At 43.1% G+C, this 19,460-nt stretch overlaps 1 protein-coding gene across 1 annotated transcript in view; it reads right to left on the bottom strand.

Moving 5' to 3' along the window:
• Positions 1-18,973, bottom strand: part of DPP4 (dipeptidyl peptidase 4) — a 78,650-nt gene extending 59,677 nt beyond the window's left edge. The window contains exons 1-2 of the mRNA XM_047084951.1: positions 18,748-18,973; positions 18,134-18,221 (exon numbers count right to left, since the gene is read on the bottom strand). Of these exons, the coding sequence (XP_046940907.1) occupies positions 18,134-18,221; positions 18,748-18,753 (94 nt within the window). The 5' untranslated portion in view covers positions 18,754-18,973. The remainder of the gene's footprint in view (positions 1-18,133; positions 18,222-18,747) is intronic.
• Between the last annotated feature and the right edge of the window lie 487 nt (positions 18,974-19,460).

The following is a 19,460-nucleotide window of genomic DNA, read 5'->3' as shown; positions in this document are numbered from 1 at the left end:
AACCTAAGATACATATATAATAAAACAGACGTATCAACATAGAGCATCTTGCACTGACTCTTGACTTTGTAAGAAGAGAATTGACTGAGTACTTATAACAGACTACATACAATGTTATCTTATCTCACAGAATGGTATTTGTCCTGGCTTTTTAGGATAGCATGCTTAAATCTGGAATATTAAAATAATTGAGCAAAATTCCCTGTGATGTCACCTGCCCCCCAGGGTGTTATTCTTCACATTCATGATGGATGACTCACTGAGCACTCACCTCTCTCCTGTCTCAGACAATGCTGAGCTCATTCTCTCATCAGGCCATAGCTTTCCCAAACCCATCATCTCTACCATGTTGTGGGGCTCCTTTTTGCTCACAATGGGCCCAGTATGATTTTAATCCATCTGCTGATGTTCCAAATATCAACACTGATGCCATACTTCTGCTATGGCCCAGGACATATGTGAAGGGCCAGGCTTCCCTTGGTTTATGTTAGGCTCACTCAGTCACTTTACCATGACCCTGCGAGCTGCCTTCCATATCCTGGCTACCCAGTCCCAGAACAGCACTGCTAAACTGGAGCAAACAGAGCAACAAATGTTCCTTGTTTTTTGCCTTGCCATTTGATAAGCAGTGCACATTGGAAGATACTTTTGAAACATCTAGATAAGCGAGTTCTGTAAGGCATGAGTGCCAAGTCCAAGTTTTGACCTTTAGCAAGTTCATAATTTGTTGCCAAGTTACAACCTATTCTGTCAAATGCTTACGGGACACGCTCATGTTTCTTTTCCCTTGTCTACTTGCTCACTCACAGGGCACTGCTGTGGCAACAGATGAAGCTCTTTGGCTGCTTGTGTGGTTTTCCTGGTGGGCCTGGGACATGCCGTTCACTTGACTTATCAGTTCAAATCATCGTGCTAGCCAAGCAAAGTGGTTAATCATATGTTACCCATCAGCTTATAAAGAAAATCTTAGATTCATGTCTTGTTTAATTTAAACATCAAAATCAAGGTTAGCAAGTTTATATTTTACTTTCTTGGTGAGAACAACTATTAGGTTGAACCAAATGAAAATGTCACTCTTATCAGTCAAAAATGACAAAATAGCGGTAAAGTGATTCAACCTAATAGTAAATTCTCATCAAAGTGTGTGGTATCTTAATGAAGTCTTGCAGTAGGATCAAAATCATTTCAGAATGAAAGTATTTCCAAAATGGTAAGATCCATGTGAGGAAGTAGTTTAGTTCCATGGAATAGACTTGCTTTGACCAATCATTACCTTATGATTACAGAATATTTTGAGTATTTTATATTTATGAATAATAAACTTTGTCTGTATTAGACTGTGATGTGAATATTTCTACTTCACAAAGACAAACTGTTTTGGTAAATAAGTGGCTAATGCAATGCAACTAAAAAGAAATGTGCTCTTCACGGATCATAAACTCATTAAGTTGTTAAAACACAGGAAAAAGATATCTGGTTATGGAGTTCTTGTGTTCCATATGGTAATCAGTTAACATTTTGTATTGATGCTAAAGAAATAAAATGAGTGTTACTTTAGAATTTGCCACAGCAAAATAGCAGCCCTGACATAGGGACAGAGGAAGCAAAATCAAGAAGCAGAAGAAGAAATTGACTGGAAGGCCCTTCAGACCCTGTATTATCCAGTAGCATATGCAGGCTACCACCCATCTGAATAAATCCAACAAATACCAATAAAGTGTTGGATCCCTGGTGGCTTTGAAATCAGAGAGCTTGGATGCCAGCCTAGGTCCAATTCTTGCACTGAGGTGTTGGGAAAATTACTGAATCTTTCAAGACCTCAACTTTTTAATCTATTAGAAAACAAGAATATACCATTATATAGCTCATGGGGAGGTGCCGTGATTAAATGAGATAGTGTATGCAAAATGCTTAGCTGAGGATTTAGAATTTAGGGATCCCTCCAGATGTGCTACACTAGTGTGTGTGTGTGTGTGTGTGTGTGTGTGTGTGTGTGTGTGTGTTTATATAAATTATATATAAAATTTATTGTCAAGTTAGGTAACATACAGTGTGTACAGTGTGCTCTTGATTTTGGGGGTAGATTCCCGTGATTCATCACTTACATATAACACCAGTGCTCATCCCAACAAGTGCCCTCCTCAATGCCCATCACGCATTCCCCCCCATCAACCCTCAGTTTGTTCTCTCTATTTAAGAGTCTCTTAGAGTATGCTACACTATTGTGTTGTTTTGTTTCAAGCATGTGCTAGGCAACAAGGACACAAACACAAATAGAGGAGTCTTTCCTCTCAAGTACCTTGCAGTAGTGCAGAGATTAGGACTTTATCTGCAGTAAAATAATAGTTACAGTAATAAGTTTCATTATGTTCATATCCCAAATGATCCTAGTAAGACAGCCTAAGAGCGACACATTGAGAAAACATCTAGGATAGCACAATCTAATTATTTGCGTAGTGCTAGTGAACATCACTTTCTCCCTTTAACATGTCTCATGCCATCCCTAGCATCCATAGTGGGAGTCAGCACTTTATAGCAGGGAGGAAAAACACTCAACTTGGTGACTTGGAGAATTTTTGAAGCGTGATATTTCTCTAATTACTAAACACAAGAAGCATTAGACTATCATCATAATTGCCAGATTCACTTCATAAGAGAAACATCCAGGTACACCAAGTGATATCTGATAAATGCATGGCCACTGAGCTGGAGCCTGTAGAACCTGGGAGTACACCCTCCACGCATTTACTGTAAGATCAGAGTGTCAGATGACCAAAGTTTTGTTAGTTAGTATTTTCAAAAGTCCGCTCTGAAAGGCCAACCAAATGTCACAATTCATATTTCCCAGAATAGCAACAGTTTGGGATAAAGGGAACAACTTAGTAGGAGGCTGTCTGTCATGACTCCAGCCTCACCTCCTCCCCCCCCCCCCACCTCCCATATCATTTCTCTCTATCTTCACTGGCCTCCTGGCTGTTCCCTAGACAGATTCAGTCCACTACCGCCTCAAGGACTTTGAATTTGCGGTACACTCTGCCTGGAATGTTCCTACCCTCAAATATCCCCAAGACTTCCTTCCTCACCCCCCACAGGTCTTTATTTAAGACCTGACCTCCCACCCCCTTCATGGCGTTCTCTATGGGCCTTCTTGCTTATTTATTTTCCTTCACAATGACACCATCTACCATATCATATGTTTTACTTATCTTGTTTACTCTCTGCCTTATTTGACTGAATGTTAACTCCATAGGGGCACTGATTTTTTTGTGTTTGGTTTTGTTTACTATCACATCACCACAAGCCTAGAACAGTGCCTGGCATATAATAGACTGTCCCTAAGTATTTGTTGAATGAATACAAACACAGTACAAACGGACAATACAAACATAGTAACACGGTTTCAAATACCAGCACAGTGAACTCCAAGTGACAGTGGGAGCACGAAGTAAAGTGCACTTGGCCAGATGGGTCTAGTTAGTAGGTTGGCCAGTAGGAGAAGAGGAAGGACTTCCTTTTTCTTGTTGATCCTGTCGGTATGTGCCCAGAAGTAGCACCTGGTCCAGCCTCTAGCATCTTTGGAATGCCCAGTCCTGCCTCATTGTGGCTCCCCACGGTGCCAGAAGTAGCTGGGTGCCTTACACCCATTGGAGCCTTCTTCCGTGTCCTTCTTCTTCCTCTTTGTTTCCAACCCCTAAAGATGGCACATTCTTGCAGCTACTGTCTCTGGGTTACTTCAGAATTTCTCTTTTGCTCTTTAATCTGTGCATCCAATTTTCATATTAAATCTCGCTGCTGAAACACTGAGTGCAATTTCTGTGTTTTTCATGCCATTGGATTTTTACAATATAAGGACTAACACATTTTGCCTTTAAAATAAGGTCTTGATAGTCTCTAAGAATCCAATATCTAGGCCTGGGGTTGGCAACTTCTTAAGGGGCCAGATGGTAAATATTTCAGGCTTTGTGGGTCAGGCCTCTTTGTTGCAACTACTTGAGTCTGCCTGTAGCCTGAAAGCAGCCACAGACAACACGTAAACAAATGGATGTGGCTGTGCTCCAATAAAACTTTATTTATAAAAACAGGTGGCCAGACTTAGCTTTCCTTTGACCACACTGTGTATACATTCCTCAAAACTGAAAGCAACAAAAAAAACAGAAACAAAACTGCTCCCAAGATCACTTTTGAAAGACAGATATTGAATTGAAACTCTAATTGCCTTGAAACAATATCAGCATAAGACTCCAATATATATGCAGAAAAGTGACAGTAGGCAGAATATTCATGCCTCAAAATTCGGGTCAAGATGAAGGTATTTATAGCCACTGGCAAATAAGTGCAAGGCCAGAGGACTTCCTGATCTAAACCCAGTCTGCACTGGGTTTTCTCACTCTGCCTTCACCCCAGGAAGCCCACACAGGAAACCTGCACTAAACAGGGCATCAGGGCTGCTTTATTCCTTTTTGAAATGAATAGTGATTCATTCATTCATTCATTTTCATAGTCACTTCCTCTTCTCTTGTTAGGACCCTTCTGGGAATAAACACTGGCACAATAATAGCCAAAATTCATATTTATAAATAAAGGCTTTTACGCCCACGATGTTGACTGACATTAAACCAGTGTAATTCCAGGTGACAAGAAACAACTGGAAGGTGGAAATGTATAAATTATATGGAAAAATGGCTCACAGGCCCATGAAACACGCAGCTATTTTAGCAAAGAGCTGGTTTCTCTTGAGAACTACTCAAAAGTAGTTGCAGTCAGATATCAACAGAAGGTGTTGGAGAACATCAGCATTTGGTGAAGCTGAAAGCTCTAATACTGAATTGCTGAAGAATTTTCCAGAAAGATTTATGGGTATAATCAACAAGGCCACTCTGTGATAAGTGTTTGTCTGCCAGGATATAAGGAAAAATGATCACCAGAAAACAAAACTGCCACAAACATTCCCCTTCCCAGCATTCTGTGAGACAAGTGTTAGTATTATAGCACCTGCCTCTGGGACTGTTAAAAGAACATACGAGTTAAAAATACATAAAGAATAATAACTACAAATGTTTACAGAGTTCCTCCAGTGTGCTGGGCTATTCTAGGCATTGTACATTTAATAGCTTATTCTCATCGCAGTTTTACAGGTAAGGAAACTGAGGTGAAGACAGGCATAGATAGTAAGTGGATTCAAGTCCCATGGCTACTAAGTGCCGAAGCTACACTTGAACCAGGCAATATGGCTCTGAAGCCTATGGTTATTACCACCCTTCTAAACACCTTAAATATTTCGGAGGGTGGTTGCATATGGTAGATTCTATGCTGGCAGTTTTTGTGAATTGGTATAGATGGATACATTAGACTTTATGGAAGTGTTCAAATTCCACGTTTGCATTGAATCCAGATAGATAGGTTGGTAATATCATTTGGACTTGAGGAGTTGGTAGGTTGCATTAGAACACAATTTGTCCTAGTGCTCCAAAGTCAAAGGGGTGCCAATTCTTTCTGAAACCCCCAGAATTTTCTCTACGGACTGTTACTAAAAGTGGAAACTTTGTGACTTCCTGGAAAGGAGGTCATACCACCGTCATTCATTCTTGCCTGGTGCATCCAGAAACTCATTATCTTTTCCCTGAACTCATAAAAAGGAATCAGAAAACTAGGAACTTAACAAGTTTCTTTTCTTCCTTTCTTTTCATGTTCCCTAGATTTAGAACATAACACAACCCTAAATAAATCAGGTCCTGCAGTACCCATTTTCAAAAGAATATGGATTTATCCAATGAAAAGATCCAACAATTCTTCCTTTATAGCAAAAGCTACCCTAAGGGGCCTCTTCCCCACGATGCTTCCCACTTCTGTGCTATGCCCCTCCTACCACCCCTCCACCGACCCTTTCCTCAGCACTTGGAGGAAGAAGCCAGCCCGCCCTGTGTCTCCAGTCCTTGCCTTCTTTATCCCAAGGGACTTTGTTTTCACCTCTTCTCCCTCAGCATCTCCACGGTCTTTTCAGTGGTTACTTCTGCCCTGTCCTTAAGCATGCACAGGATGTAGCCATCATAAAAAATATTTACCTGAACTTGTAGCTATCTCTTTATTTCTCTCCCTGTATTTATTAGCAAACGTCTCAAGTAAACAATCCACACGGGTGGCCTTCATTTTCTCACTGTCCCTCCTCATGCCTCTGGATCTATCCCTTACTACTTACATGGCACTCATTTCTCCCTCCTCATCTTCCTTGGCGCTTATTTTCTGCACCCGATGTTTTTCCAGCTAATCAAGTAATTTTATACCATTATTTAAATATGTAATCTGAACAGTCTTGTCTTAACTAGACTATAAGCTGGAAGGATTATTTTATCTTCATCAAACAGCTGCTAGCACTGTACTCTACAAATGGATGGCTTGACTCCATATTTATGAATGTAAGTATTTTAATCAGAATTAGAGCAACATTAAAATGTTAATCAAAAAATATGTTTTTTGCATGAGCTTCAAGATGATTCCTTCAATTCGCCAAATATTTGCCAGGCTGTACTGAGCTGAAACATGTTCCCCCTAAAATCATGTCCACCTGGAACCTCAGAATGTAACTATTTGGAAATAGGGTCTTTGCAGATGCAGTTAGTTGAAACGAGGTCGTACTAGACGGGGGCAGGCCCTAAATCCAATGACTGGTGTCCTTATAAGAAGGTCATGCGAAGACATATTATTGCTGACCTGGAAGACAGAGAAGACCATGTGGAGACAGATGGAAGAAGGCCATGTGAAGATGCAAGCAGAAATCAGATTGATCTAGCTACAAGCCAGGGAACACCAATGGCTGCCAATAACCACCGGAAGCAGGAGAAAGACAAAGAAGTCTTCTTCCCATGAGCCTTCAGAGTGAGCATGGCCCTACTGACACCTTGCTTTCAGACATCTAGACTTCATAACCATAAGATGATAAGTTTCTGTTGTTTTAAGTCATGCACCTTGTGCTGATTTGTTACAGCAGCCCTCAGAAACTAATACAAACATGCTGTTCCTTGATGTCATGGGCACTAGAGACATAAGAGTGAACAAAACATGAAAAACTCTTACTCCCAGGAAGCTTACATTTAAATGGGGGGACATAGGAACAAATAGTAAGTACATAATGCCATATGCCATATGTGAGGTGGTGATAGGTGCCACATTGAAAATAAAGCAGGTAAGGGGAAATGGAGGGTCAGGTTTGGGGAGAGGACTGTGTTCAGTAATTTGGTGAGGGTAGGCCCCAGGGATAAAGTGGCATTTTAGCAGAGACCTAAACGAAGTGAGGGGATAAGCAACAGACAGTCCCGGGGAAGAAGAATCCTGGCAAAAAGATCTGCAAATACAGACCTCTGAGGACAGGTACTTAAATGATGAGGAGGGAACAGGGGAGGAACTCACAGAGGCAGTGAGGCTCAGATCACATAGGCTCTCTGGCCATCCAGATTTCCAGTGTTTACTCTGAAAGATGGAGACTCATCCAACTGGTCTGAACAGAGGAGAATGTGATCAGGCCTCTGTTTAAAAATGGTCACTGTATCAGTTTTCTATTGGTGGATAACAAATGACACAAACATAGTGGCTTAATACAACACCCGTGTATTAGCTCAAGGTTCTGTGGGTCAAATTCCAGTCTGGCATGGCTGGATTCCCTGCCCACGGTCTAGCACGGTCTAGCAAAGCAGAGATCCAGGGGTTAGCCAGGCTGAGCCCTCATCTGGAGGCTTTCAGGGAGAGAGGGGAGGAAGCTGCTTCCAAGATCATGCAGGTTGTTGGCAGAATTCAGTTTTGCATGGGTGTAGGAGTGATGTCACTGTTTCCTTGCTGGCTCTCAGCCAAGGATTGCTCTCACCTCGTAGAGTCCTCTCACATCCCTTGTCACGTGGGCCCTCCAAATCAGCAATGGCGTGAAAAATCCTTTTTGTGCCTCAAACCTCCGACTACCCCTTCTGTGAACAGCCAGAAAAACTCTGTTTTTTTTTTTTTTGTTTGTTTGTTTTTTAAGGGCTCATATGATCAGGTCAGGCCCACCTAGGTAATCTCCCTCTCTTGAAGTGGACCGTGCCACAGAACAACCTAATTGCCAGAATTAAATCCATCGTAATGTATCTCAGAGGCTAGTGCATGGGAGAAGGGAGGAAATTTAAGGAGTCATTTTAGAGTTCTGCCTACCACAGTCACCTTATCTGTTGTGATGAAAATGCACTGTAGAAAAGTTAAAGAAAAAGAAATAGGAAGATTTTTTGGTAAAAATTCAGGTGAAAGGTGATGGCATTGTGGACCAGGGTGGTGGCAGTGAAGGTGGTGAGATACAGTCAAATTCTGAAAGAACATGATAGAGGTGACAGGATTTGCTAACCAATTGGAGGTTGAATATAAGTGGGTCTGTGGAGTGGAAACTGCATGGATTTTGGCCTCAGCAACTGGAGAAACGGAATTGCTATCTGCCGAGAAGAGGTCCACTAAGGGAGGAACAGGTTTAGGGGGAGTTCAGAGAAATGTTGCTTTCAGATGCCAATAACATCCAAATGGAGATGCCTGCTCATACATATGTACACAGAGGTCCCAAAAGACATCTGGTCTGGCAATTGGGGCATGTCAGGTTACAGATGGTGTTTAAGGCCATGAGAGTGTATGAAATTACCTAGTGGGAGGGAGGGAGGGAGGAAGGGAGTTCCAGGATGGAGCCCTGGTTGGTCAAAGGTTAGAAGTCAGACAGGAAGAGAAACTTCTAAGGAGAATGGAGGGGGCATGTGGTGAAGTAGAAGGAACACACCAGGAGAAGAGTGGAAACCCAGGGGGAGGTGGAAAAGGATGATTAACTGATAGGACAGTGAGACACAGATAGAGAACAGGGCTCGGCTGTTAGCAGCACACAGGTTAGAGACCTTGAGGAGAACTGAGCTGTGTTAGTGGTGGAGTAAGGGTAAGCCTTGTTGCAGTGGGTTTAAGACAGTGTGGGGAGAGGAACTGCAGACAGAGATAACACAAAGCTGTTTGAGGAGTTTTGTGGTAAAGACAGCAGGGAAAGGGAAAGGGCTGGTGGTGGGGGGAGTGGGGGGAAGGGCTGGTGACTGGCAGGGATGTGGGATCCAGAAAAGATTTTTCCCTTCCCTTGCCTTCCCTTCACTTCTCTTCTCATGTGAGAGGTTATAACACAATTAGATGGAGAGGAGAAAATGAGGATGCAGAGGGCAGAAGAAAGAACTGAAGCCCTATTCCTAGGCAAAGAAAAAAGGACAGAATCAGTGCCCACAGGAGGATCTGGCCTCAGGCAGGTGCCAGGAAAGTTCACCCAGCACCCTGGGAGGGACAAGTGTGGGTGAATGCTCAGAGGGGCTGGTGGGAATGGAGGGCAGTCTCTTCTGATGGCCCTGTTTACTCATTAAAATAGGAAGCCAGGTTATCAGCTGAGGGGATGTTAGGGCCTGGGAGAGAGGAGACACATTACAGAGTCCACTAGGAAGGTAGGCAAGGGAGCAGCAGGTGGGGAGCATGGGGATTTCCAGGCTTTACAAGAAGCCACTGATGTTGGGTTCTAGATGTGCTTTTCAGTACAAACCATTTTCATTTTCATCAAATCATTACCATGTAGATTAATTGCCCCCTCTGGAGATTTAACAACAAAGATTTGAGTCATCAAATCCAGACACTATGAGGCTATCTTGTTTGCTTTTATTTACTTATTGTATTTTGTTTTTATGGCCATTAGTTATTTCAAATCCTACCTTCCTGGGTCAACTTTTGCAGGTCTAATGTTTACTGTGTAATTTAAAACATTACTTTTTGGGGCACCTAGGTGGCTCAGTCGGTTAAGCGGCCAACTTCAGCTCAGGTCATGATCTCACGGTCCGTGAGTTCGAGCCCCGCGTCGGGCTCTGTGCTAACAGCTCAGAGCCTGGAGCCTGTTCCAGATTCTGTGTCTCCCTCTCTCTGACCCTCCCCCATTCATGCTCTGTCTCTGTCTCAAAAATAAATAAACGTTAAAAAAATTTTTTTTAAACATTACTTTTTAAAATTTCTGTTGACTCTTTCTGCTACCTTTTCACATTGTGAATTGAATAAAATATGACAATTTGTATGGGCTTTTTAACGAAAAAAATGAGAGTAATTCTCCTCAGATGTTTCTGACCCCCTCTGCTGTCTCAGATTTGTATCTTAAATATTTCAAATACAATTCCTCCCCATCCTTAGTCACTTTGGATACCATGATAAAAGCAAGTACTAGGGTCAAAATACATTCAGGATAATACCCTGTTCTGCAATAAATTCAGGCAGTTAGGAAAGAAGATGAGAAGAGGGGAAGGAGAGGTATATGATCAGACTCTTTGGAGTTCAGAGCTGGCCAAAGTAGTTGACATCTACTTTCTTTTGCTAGCAAATTAAATCTTTCAATGTAACAAAAATAAAGGAATGATAAAATCTATGCTATGCCTACACAGACACCCTGTGCCCGGCTATTTCTTTCTTTTGGAATTCCCAATTCAATTTAGGCAATTACCCTTCCCCTGCCATGTGTTAAGGAAGAAGTTTCCTCCTCATCCCAGAAAGATGAGTCTTGATTACTCCAGTTCCAAAGAAAATCCAGAACACAAATTCATACCCTGCCCCCCACTAGTGATTAGTTTAGAATGGACAAGTGACTCAAATCTGGCCTATGAGACGTGAGAGAAAGTCTGCCTTGGGCTGAGGGACTTCTGGAAAAGCCTTTCCTCCCTGATAGAACAGACTATGAATGAAAAACAGCATCATCTTCTCCCTTGCAAAACAGCTGTGTGAGCAATGATGTGCTTGACCCCAAAAAGACACACTTGAGAACACAAGCCAACAGTCTGAGAAGGGTGCAGCTGAAAAGACAGGAAGACGCCAGGCCCTTGAGGATGCTGTTAAACCACTGCATTAACAGACTCTAGAGTGGCATTATTTCTACACTTCCAGTTATGTAAGATGCTAATAACAGTACAATAGTAACACTCCATACTTTAAACAAGTTTTGGTTGGGTACTCTGTTACTTGCAGCCAGAAACATTCTGTTTGATACAGAATCAAGGGCCATAAACCATTGAGGACTAAACTTGTAGGTGAACTGTATGCCTGGAAGCCAGTCTAGTGGCTCCAGTATTGGAAGGATTGTCTTTAAGTCCATTAATGATTAATCCTTCATGCCTGGTTGGTTTCTGTACAGACTTCCCTGGGCAGCATTTATCATTGCCCTTTCGTGCATCTATAGCACTTGGATCATTTACTAGAAGGACACTTAGCCCTTTTTACCATAGTTAATGTTTATGCTTCCTTTTATATGGTGAATTGTTTTAGGACAAGGGCCATATCTATCATTTTTATATCTCCAGTGGATAAGAAAGTTCCTGGCATCTAGAAGATGCTCCATAAATATTTGCTGAATTGGAGAATTACCATCTGTTGACAAGTATGTGCTACGTGCACAGTGTAGAAGGCATTTCTGAGTCCTGCCTCCTGATCCCTGAAGCGACACAGTAGGACAAAGGCATTAGTTCAGAGGAACCATTGTAGATTAGTTCTTGTGGGAAAGATAGAGCCACGAGAGCAAGAAAAAGTTCCCCACTTTAACTATGAAGACAGCCATTCAAGGAGTCATCCTTATCTCTGCTCCTTCCCTCACTCTTCACTTTGCTCTTCACCATACATTGTTTTACCTCCAAAGTATATTCTGCTTTCCTTTTTTTTTTATCTCCAATACTACCACCCTGTCCAATCTGCCATCATCTCTCACAAATGCCCCCACTCACCTCCATTATCTACTCAGAGTGAGAGACATATTTTTAAAATGGAATTAAGATCATCCACATTCATGCTTGGAATAAAAAGAAACCCCTTTTCTGTGTCCCTCCACCTTCTCTAGCACACTTAATTTTTGTCCTAGCACCATTATGATCTGAAATTACTCATGTGCTTGCCGACTACTTGCCTGTAGATATTAAAGGTCCATGGGGGGCGTCTGGGTGGCTCAGTCGGTTAAGCTTCTGACTTCAGCTCAGGTCATGATCTCCCAGTCTGTGAGTTCGAGCCCCGCGTTGGGCTCTGTGCTGACAGCTCAGAGCCTGGAGCTTGCTTTGGATTCTGTGTCTCCCTCTCTTTCAGCCCCTCCCCTACTCATGCTCTGTCTCTCTCACTCTCAAAAATGAATAAATGTTGAAAAAAAAATACAGGTCCATGGGAGCAGGCTCCTCATCTCTACTGTTTAGGGCCAGATGCCCTATACCCACAATAACACCTGACATGCATAAGTATTCGATACGTGTTGGTGAGTTAACAAATCCTGCATCTGGCCATCACAGGACCTTAGCCCTCAGGAGGTTTTAAATCTTATAAGTTTCCTGCCTGAAAATAAAAGAATAAAGGAAAACAGAGAATAAGAGCCATCCATGAAATTTGTGACCTTAAGCTTGAGTAGATGGAGCTTTACAACAACTGAGGAAAATAAGAAGAGGTTCTCAGCCCCACAGAGACCATGTTAAGGCCACAGGGGCCACCCAGCCAGTTCTGGAGGTACCCAGTGTGAAGTCAGGGAAGGGGAATGAGGTAGTCCCCACTTAATACCCCTCCTGCTTCCTCTTCCTTCATTATACACCCTGAGCCACCCTAGTCCTCAGGGGGCCAGGAACAAAGTCCCTGCTGGCTTTGGCTCTGCTTGGAATTACCTCTGCTTCTTGGCCCTTAGATGCTGAAATATGTGACCCAAGATCACGGGTCTACTTTCTTCCCCAGTGAACCAAATAATGAAGAAATGTACACTTAATGCATACAGGTAACTAAACCAAATGCTTTATAATTGAGTTCAGAAAACTTCATAGAAAGCTGTAATTTTAAAGTGAAATATGAAGCTGCAAATATAGTACATGGCAAAAAAGAACACAGCTAACTCAGAAGTTCTGATTTTGTGGTTTTAGTTTACTCTGAAATTGAGAGACACACCCTTTTTTAGAGGTCACGCTGGAGCTATGAAGACTAAAGGTAAAAATATTTACAAGATAATTGATTTACAACAATGAAAGGGAATTGGTATCAAACCATAAAGCAATGATTAATCATTCACTTACAAAAATTCCCACCAAAGCATTTCTTTAAAACAGCTACAGATGGAAATCAGCAGACTCAGGGAAGGCTAAAAGTCAAAAGGTTTGGATTTCCAAATTCTAGTACTTATTCACAAAGCCCTAAACTTCAGTGTAACAAGTCAAGATAATAATACCTTAATGGATTGTTCTGGGAAGATCAAATCAAATAACATAACATGCATTAGAAACAAAGTAAGTGTAATTGAGTGCAAAGAACAAATCTGGACCTACTACTAGTAAAGATACTTAATAAGACCAGTCCACAGGGTAGGATATCAGCCCAAGCTGGACGTCACTGTCCACGGCTTTATATAGGAATGGAGGTACCAGAGGCAGGTGTGTTTCCTCAGAACACTTGGCATCAGGGATTAGCAGCCATGAAATTATATTATAGGCATATACGTGGGAAATTGTAACTTTATGCTAATATGGCCACGTTAATTTTATACTTGATCAAAACCAGAAGAATGATTTGGAGTTTAAGAGCATCAGCTCTGGAGTCGTGTTGCCTGAGTGTGAATTTCAACTCTGTGGAACTCTGAGCAAGTTTCTTAACTTCTTTGGCGGCCAGCTTCTAAGATGGTCCCCAATGATCTCTGCTGCTAGTATTCATGCCCTTGTGTAATGCCCTCTCACACTGTATCAGGGCTGGTTTGTGCGAGCAATATAATACAGCAGAAGTGCTGGCATATCACTTCTGAAGCAAGGTCATAAAAGGCTCTGTGGCTTCCTATTTGGCTGCTCTCTTGGATCCTTCATTCTATGGGCAGCCAGCTACCCTAGCATGCCATGGAAAGGCCCACATGGTGGGGAACTGAGATGTCTTAGCCAAGAGCCACACGAGAGAGCTTAGAAGTGGAACCACCAGCCTCAGTCAAGCTTTCAGATGACATCTTGATCAAAATCTCGTAAGAGATCTTTAGCTAGAACCTCCCACCTAAACCACTGCCAAATTCCTGACCCACAGAAGTTGTGAGATAACAAGTGTTTCTGGTTTTAAGTTTCAAGGTAATTCATTATGCAGTAATAAGTAACTAAAGCACTCTCTCAAAGTAAAATTTACATTTCTGTAAAAATGGAGATTATAATAGTCTCTCAAAGGGTTGTCCTAAGGATCAAAGGAAAAGCATATTGAGAGCCCTCTGCCCAATACCTGGCACAGAGTGAACACGTTAGCTATTATTACATGTTTGCATACTTTCTCTTCCATAAGCAAGGTGGTCCTGCGTGTATTTATGGCTACATTTCCCATGGGCATCAGCACTTTAAGTACACTGATCCAGCTCTAATCAGTCATTTTATGTTGTTTTTCTCTAGCCATCAACTGGGCAAACAGTCTTGCCTTTTTCTCTCTGATCCACTTTGGGATGAGAGGCAAGATGTATAAGAGAAATTTAAGGCACATACTGTGGCTAGGGAGCCACAATAGCTGGCCTGAAAAAGACCAACCCACTGACCTCCTGAACACTTGACAAAGGTTGACAATAGTTAACTGAGCTAGCTGGAGTCAACCCGAGCTTTTACAGAGCTCACTGTTTAGAAACTGTCCCCTGAAATATACAAAGCTTTCATTCAGCCTCATTTATGTGCTTTTAAACCTGGAATAGATACTGGACTTCCTCAGGCAAACTTCATAGATATTATCTTTTCTTTGAGTATTCCTGTCTCCTTCACATCTGGGTTTCCTTTTATTACTGATGGATGGGCAAGCAGTCAAATTTCCCATGCACTGAAAGAAGATACTGAGGAAATTTACTGCTAAAGCAGTGAAAAGAACAAGAGAAGAACAGGTACGTTTCTATCCCATAATAAAACTCAACAATAAAACTATTTGACAAATAACAAATACAATAATAAAACTATTTGATAAATCTTTCAAAAGCCCAGCCTATAATATAATGTGAAATGGGAAATAAAGGGCTCACCAATATTGAGTCAGAGATTTTATTACCACTAAGCCATGAGGATTTCTATACTTTCATTATAAGTATATTTATATATTTTACTGAGGATTCTCTGGGAAACTGAACGTTTAAATGTAATATCCTTCTATAATAGGATATATGAAGGGTTTAAAACAAAATACAATCCTTTATTATACATACAGAAGGAGGTGAGCTTTTAATTTTACTTGATGACATGCATAATTCCTGACCTCAGGGAGTTTTTATTCTAAAAAAAAATACAGAAGTATTACGCTTATGCCTCTCTTTCACTCTCTCTCTCCTCTGGGTGTGTTTAGTTCCGCTAAAGTCAGTGTTTCATATGGAAACACTTAACCTTCTCTTAAACCAACCTCTCAGAGGATGAACTTGGGTTTGCTCATTTCTTCCTCCTTTCTTTTGGTTGTTTATTTCTTAGCTTTCTGCATGATCTATCAAAATCTTCCTCCCTCCCCTTCCCTCTCCTTTCCTTCCTTCCTTCCTTCCTCCCTCCCTTCCTTTTATTTCCATTTATCTTTGCTCTCTCCCACTTCCTATCCCCTTTTCCTTCCTAGTACTTTTTTTTTTTTTTAACTTTAAACTTAGATTGACAATATGGAGAACATTTCTTGGGTGATGACTCTGGATTCTTTGTAAGAATGCTGCTCTTCATTGTGGCACAGCCCAGGAATGATATCGTGGACTTAATGATAATGCCACATTCCTTAGTTTTCATCTCTGCCCCTTTAAAGCAGGAGTTGAAACAAGAGGATTTCCCTTTCCTCCTCAAATATACATACATTCCAACTAAGAAATATGAGAAGAGAACTTGAGTGTGTAAGCATAAACAAAGCACCCCATGATACCACATATCCACCCAGTTGCCCAAGGGCAACATCCTTAGCCACCCTCCTCTTCCTTGTATGTTTAATCAATTACCAAAGTCTAATTGGTCACATTTCTGAGTAGCCCTATAGTCTCCAAATTCTGCTGTGCACCATCAGTCTTCTAGGACACTTCCCTGCTTCCCCTCTAGCCTTGCCCTGCTCAACCCCTGTACCCACTGCCCTGCCCAACAGTCCAGGCATGCTCACAATTCTCCTGGAGTTCTTCATCATCTATGGTTAAAAATCAAACTTCTTTCGCTGCTTCCCACTCTCCTCTTCTGCTAGGAGCCCTTTTATAATCCAGTTAGAGGATGTGCCCTTGTGTCTCTGTATTGACTCATAAGGCATTTATGTTTTCTGGAAAACCTTATCCCCAGAAACTGATAGTAACCATTCACGCATTCCCACAGAAGAAACTTCTTATGAGAAGACCTTCCCAGAAGTACTCCTTCTAATCCACAGGCAAGTCTGTTCTGCTCAAGCCTCTCTAAATTATCTTATCAAATCATAATACTTAGATGGAGACACAGGAATCTCTGGAGAAGTCCCCACCAAAAGAATGTTCTTGAAATATTTGTCCAAATTTCATGGGGGGGAAGAGACGAGGTGTGGTTTTCAGGAAATGGCAAGACAGCCCCTCTCTAGTCTGCATGCTCCCCCGGCAAAGCAAAATCCCTGTAGTTAACCCGACCAACCCCTAGAAGGCACTTGGCTGACCCAGTCTCCTAGACCATCTCACTGCCCATTTCAAGTGGCTTCATCAAAGTTTGGTGTTCCTTCCAAGTTTCCTTAAGGAAAGTTCTGATAGTTACAGCTTTATACCCATTCTTCCAGTGATGCTGTGGTGTGCTTCAGTGATGTTCTGGAGACAAATGAGCTATCCGTTTTTTTTTAAAAAAAATGCATGACTTTTTGCATATTTGTTTCCCACTAGCTATAAAGTTCTTGAGGTCAGAGATCTTTAAAAATTTCAAGCCTTGTATTTGCAGCAAGTAGCACTGTGCCTGGGACATAATGTAAGCCACGTGAATATTTATTGATCGTATGGATGATTCATTCTTTTCTTATAGCCAGGCTTTGTGTGTGTGGTTGTTTAAACATACAAAGTATCATTTCAAAAAAACAAGAGTCAAATATAAGTGAACTGATGTCTGCCATTTAATTGTTTAAAACGATGGTAACCATTGCTTTCTTAACTAAAAGTCATTATCAATAGGTCAGCACACTCAGTTACTTAACCTTTGGGACCTCTGCCCCAGTCCTGGAATTGCCAGGCAAACATAGTCCTTGATAGCTTCACAAACTAATTCTGAGCTGTCACCTTGAAATCTGGAGAAGACCCCTCAGTACGTGAGCACTGCCTGCACATTTCCTGGTTAGACAGAGCATCCAGAGAGAATGCTTCAGTTGGCTGACTAGAATGTGTCTTACTGAAATGAAAGTAAATATTTACTTAGAAGGAAAGTAAGGCCACAAGAGACCCAAACTAGTTGTTCTCACTTGTTTGCACCCAATAATGTGTATTCCATTATATGAACATTTTATATCAGGAACTACAGCTGCACTGGGTCAGGAAAGCTAAAAGAAATGAAGGTGGCTTTCAATGAAAGAATCCACCACACATCACTGATCCCATCCCCTTCCGAATATTACCACGTACTCCAGTTTTATGATTTACTCTGAAATACTGCTATAAGTGGTCAATAGTTATTTCCCTGCATCTCAACTCTCCAATTAATGACTTTCCATCACCCTGGAAGGAAAAGAACCTGGGTTCCCCATACAGTCTTTTCTCAAAACTGTATCTTGGGAGTTTTCTTTCTCTCATTTTTCCCCTCCTTTTATGACAGCCTTACTACTGTTCGGGACCTTCAAACACCACATCTTCTCCTTTGAAGATCCCTACTAGGGAGGCTATTTTTTTTTTTAAATTGAAATCATATTAAACATTTAACTTGGAATTTAATAAAAAGAAATCCTAAGGCTTCTCCTTAATTTCAGGAAGTGTGTATTTATGATACATAAAATGTGGCCGCTGCCAACCTTTTGCAGCCTGAACGCTGGAGACCCCGGGAAGGGCATCTAGCCACGACCAGGGAAGCCTCAGCTACAACCTGGTGCACTGGTCCAAGCCCCCAGCAAGATCCTTAGCTCTCGGTGTGGTAAGGTAGAACCCGATCCTGGTCTCCAGTTGTCTTATCTTTTTCAAATGTTTCGAACTTACTGCCTTTGTTCAGCAGAACCACGGGCACGGTGATGATGGTGATGAGCGCAGCAAGCCCCAGCAGTCCCAGGAGCACCTTCCACGGTGTCTGCAGGCGGGTCAGATCGTGTCCGGTTAGAGCGAGCCGTCTGGCCCCAGCGCGGTAGAGGTAGAGGGTCGGGGCCCGCCCTGCACCCTAGGCAGCGGGGTTTGCCGATGGGCGTGCATTGGAAAGGGGGCACAGTGGGCTGGGAGGGTTTGGTGCGCAGAGGTTGCCAAGAGCGGTCGCCCTTGAACTTTTGGCCTCCAAGCACACTAGCGTTTGCTTCTCTACGCCTCCTGAACGTCAGAAGCCAAGTGAGGGAGAAGCCAGGTGAGGGCTCGAGCGAGCGTTTTATGGATGGCTCTCTGCGTCCTCCAAGGCTTGGCACCTCTTTCTAGCAGAAACCCCGGGGGGCGAGCGCCTGGCGGGAACTCGGGGAGGTCCCTTCACCTGTCGAGGGTGGCCCTGGAACTTCTGCCGAACAGGAGCCCCTGGTTCCGTTCCGCGAGCTTCGGGGTCACTTGGGGGAGAGTCTGGTGAAGAAGCACCTACAACTCGCCCCTGGGGTTAGGGAAAGGCGCTCCTCACTCACCTTCATGGTCGGCGTGTGCCCGGAACTGAGCGTTCGGAGCAGGAGCGCAGGCAGAAGTCAGGCAAGCCGCCGAGACGCGCTTCCAGCTCCGCTGCTCGGCGCGCGGAGTCACTGGGCGCTCCCAAGTTTCGGCCCCGAGTTAAACATTAGTGAGCACCCGGCCGGCTCGGTATAAAGGCCGCAGGCAGGCTGCGGGCGAAGGCGCGCCCGGCGCCGGGCACTGGCATCCCGGCCGGGGGGCGCCCGAGAGGCGCCTCCCCCGTGTGCTGGGCGCGGGGCGGCAGCCGGGGCGCGCAGGGCGCGGGGGCCCCGGGACGCGCGGGCGGGGTGGCGAGAGTGAGAACCGGAGTGAGCCTGCGGGCCGCACCCCACGCACAGACGGCGGTCGGCCTTGGCTAATAAGGGATCTGGGCGCTCGGCTCCCGTGGGGTCTGCGGACTCACGGCTCATTGCTGGCAGCTGTGCTAAAACCCAGGCCTCTGTCTTTTGCTAGTGAAAGCATGTTGGGAAGCAGGGGGGTGTTTAAAGCTTCTGGAAGGCAAAGTGAGAGAGAATGGGATTATTCAATTTGTGAATGGCGCTTAAAGGCTAAGTATCTGAATTCACCCTCCGCAGGGAATTTCCAGCTTGTTTTACCTTCTCATCAAGTTGCCAAAAATAATAACAATAACACTTATGTGGAACTTACTTTTTTCCCCAGGAGCTTCTGTAAG

Source organism: Lynx rufus, unplaced genomic scaffold (assembly GCF_022079265.1).
Source record: "Lynx rufus isolate CCGP_SWC_20201006 ecotype Redwood Valley unplaced genomic scaffold, mLynRuf1.p SCAF_2, whole genome shotgun sequence".
In the NCBI taxonomy this organism is placed as follows: domain Eukaryota; kingdom Metazoa; phylum Chordata; class Mammalia; order Carnivora; family Felidae; genus Lynx; species Lynx rufus.
Note: the sequence above shows the minus strand (reverse complement) of the source record. Positions and strands in the feature narration are given on the sequence as shown.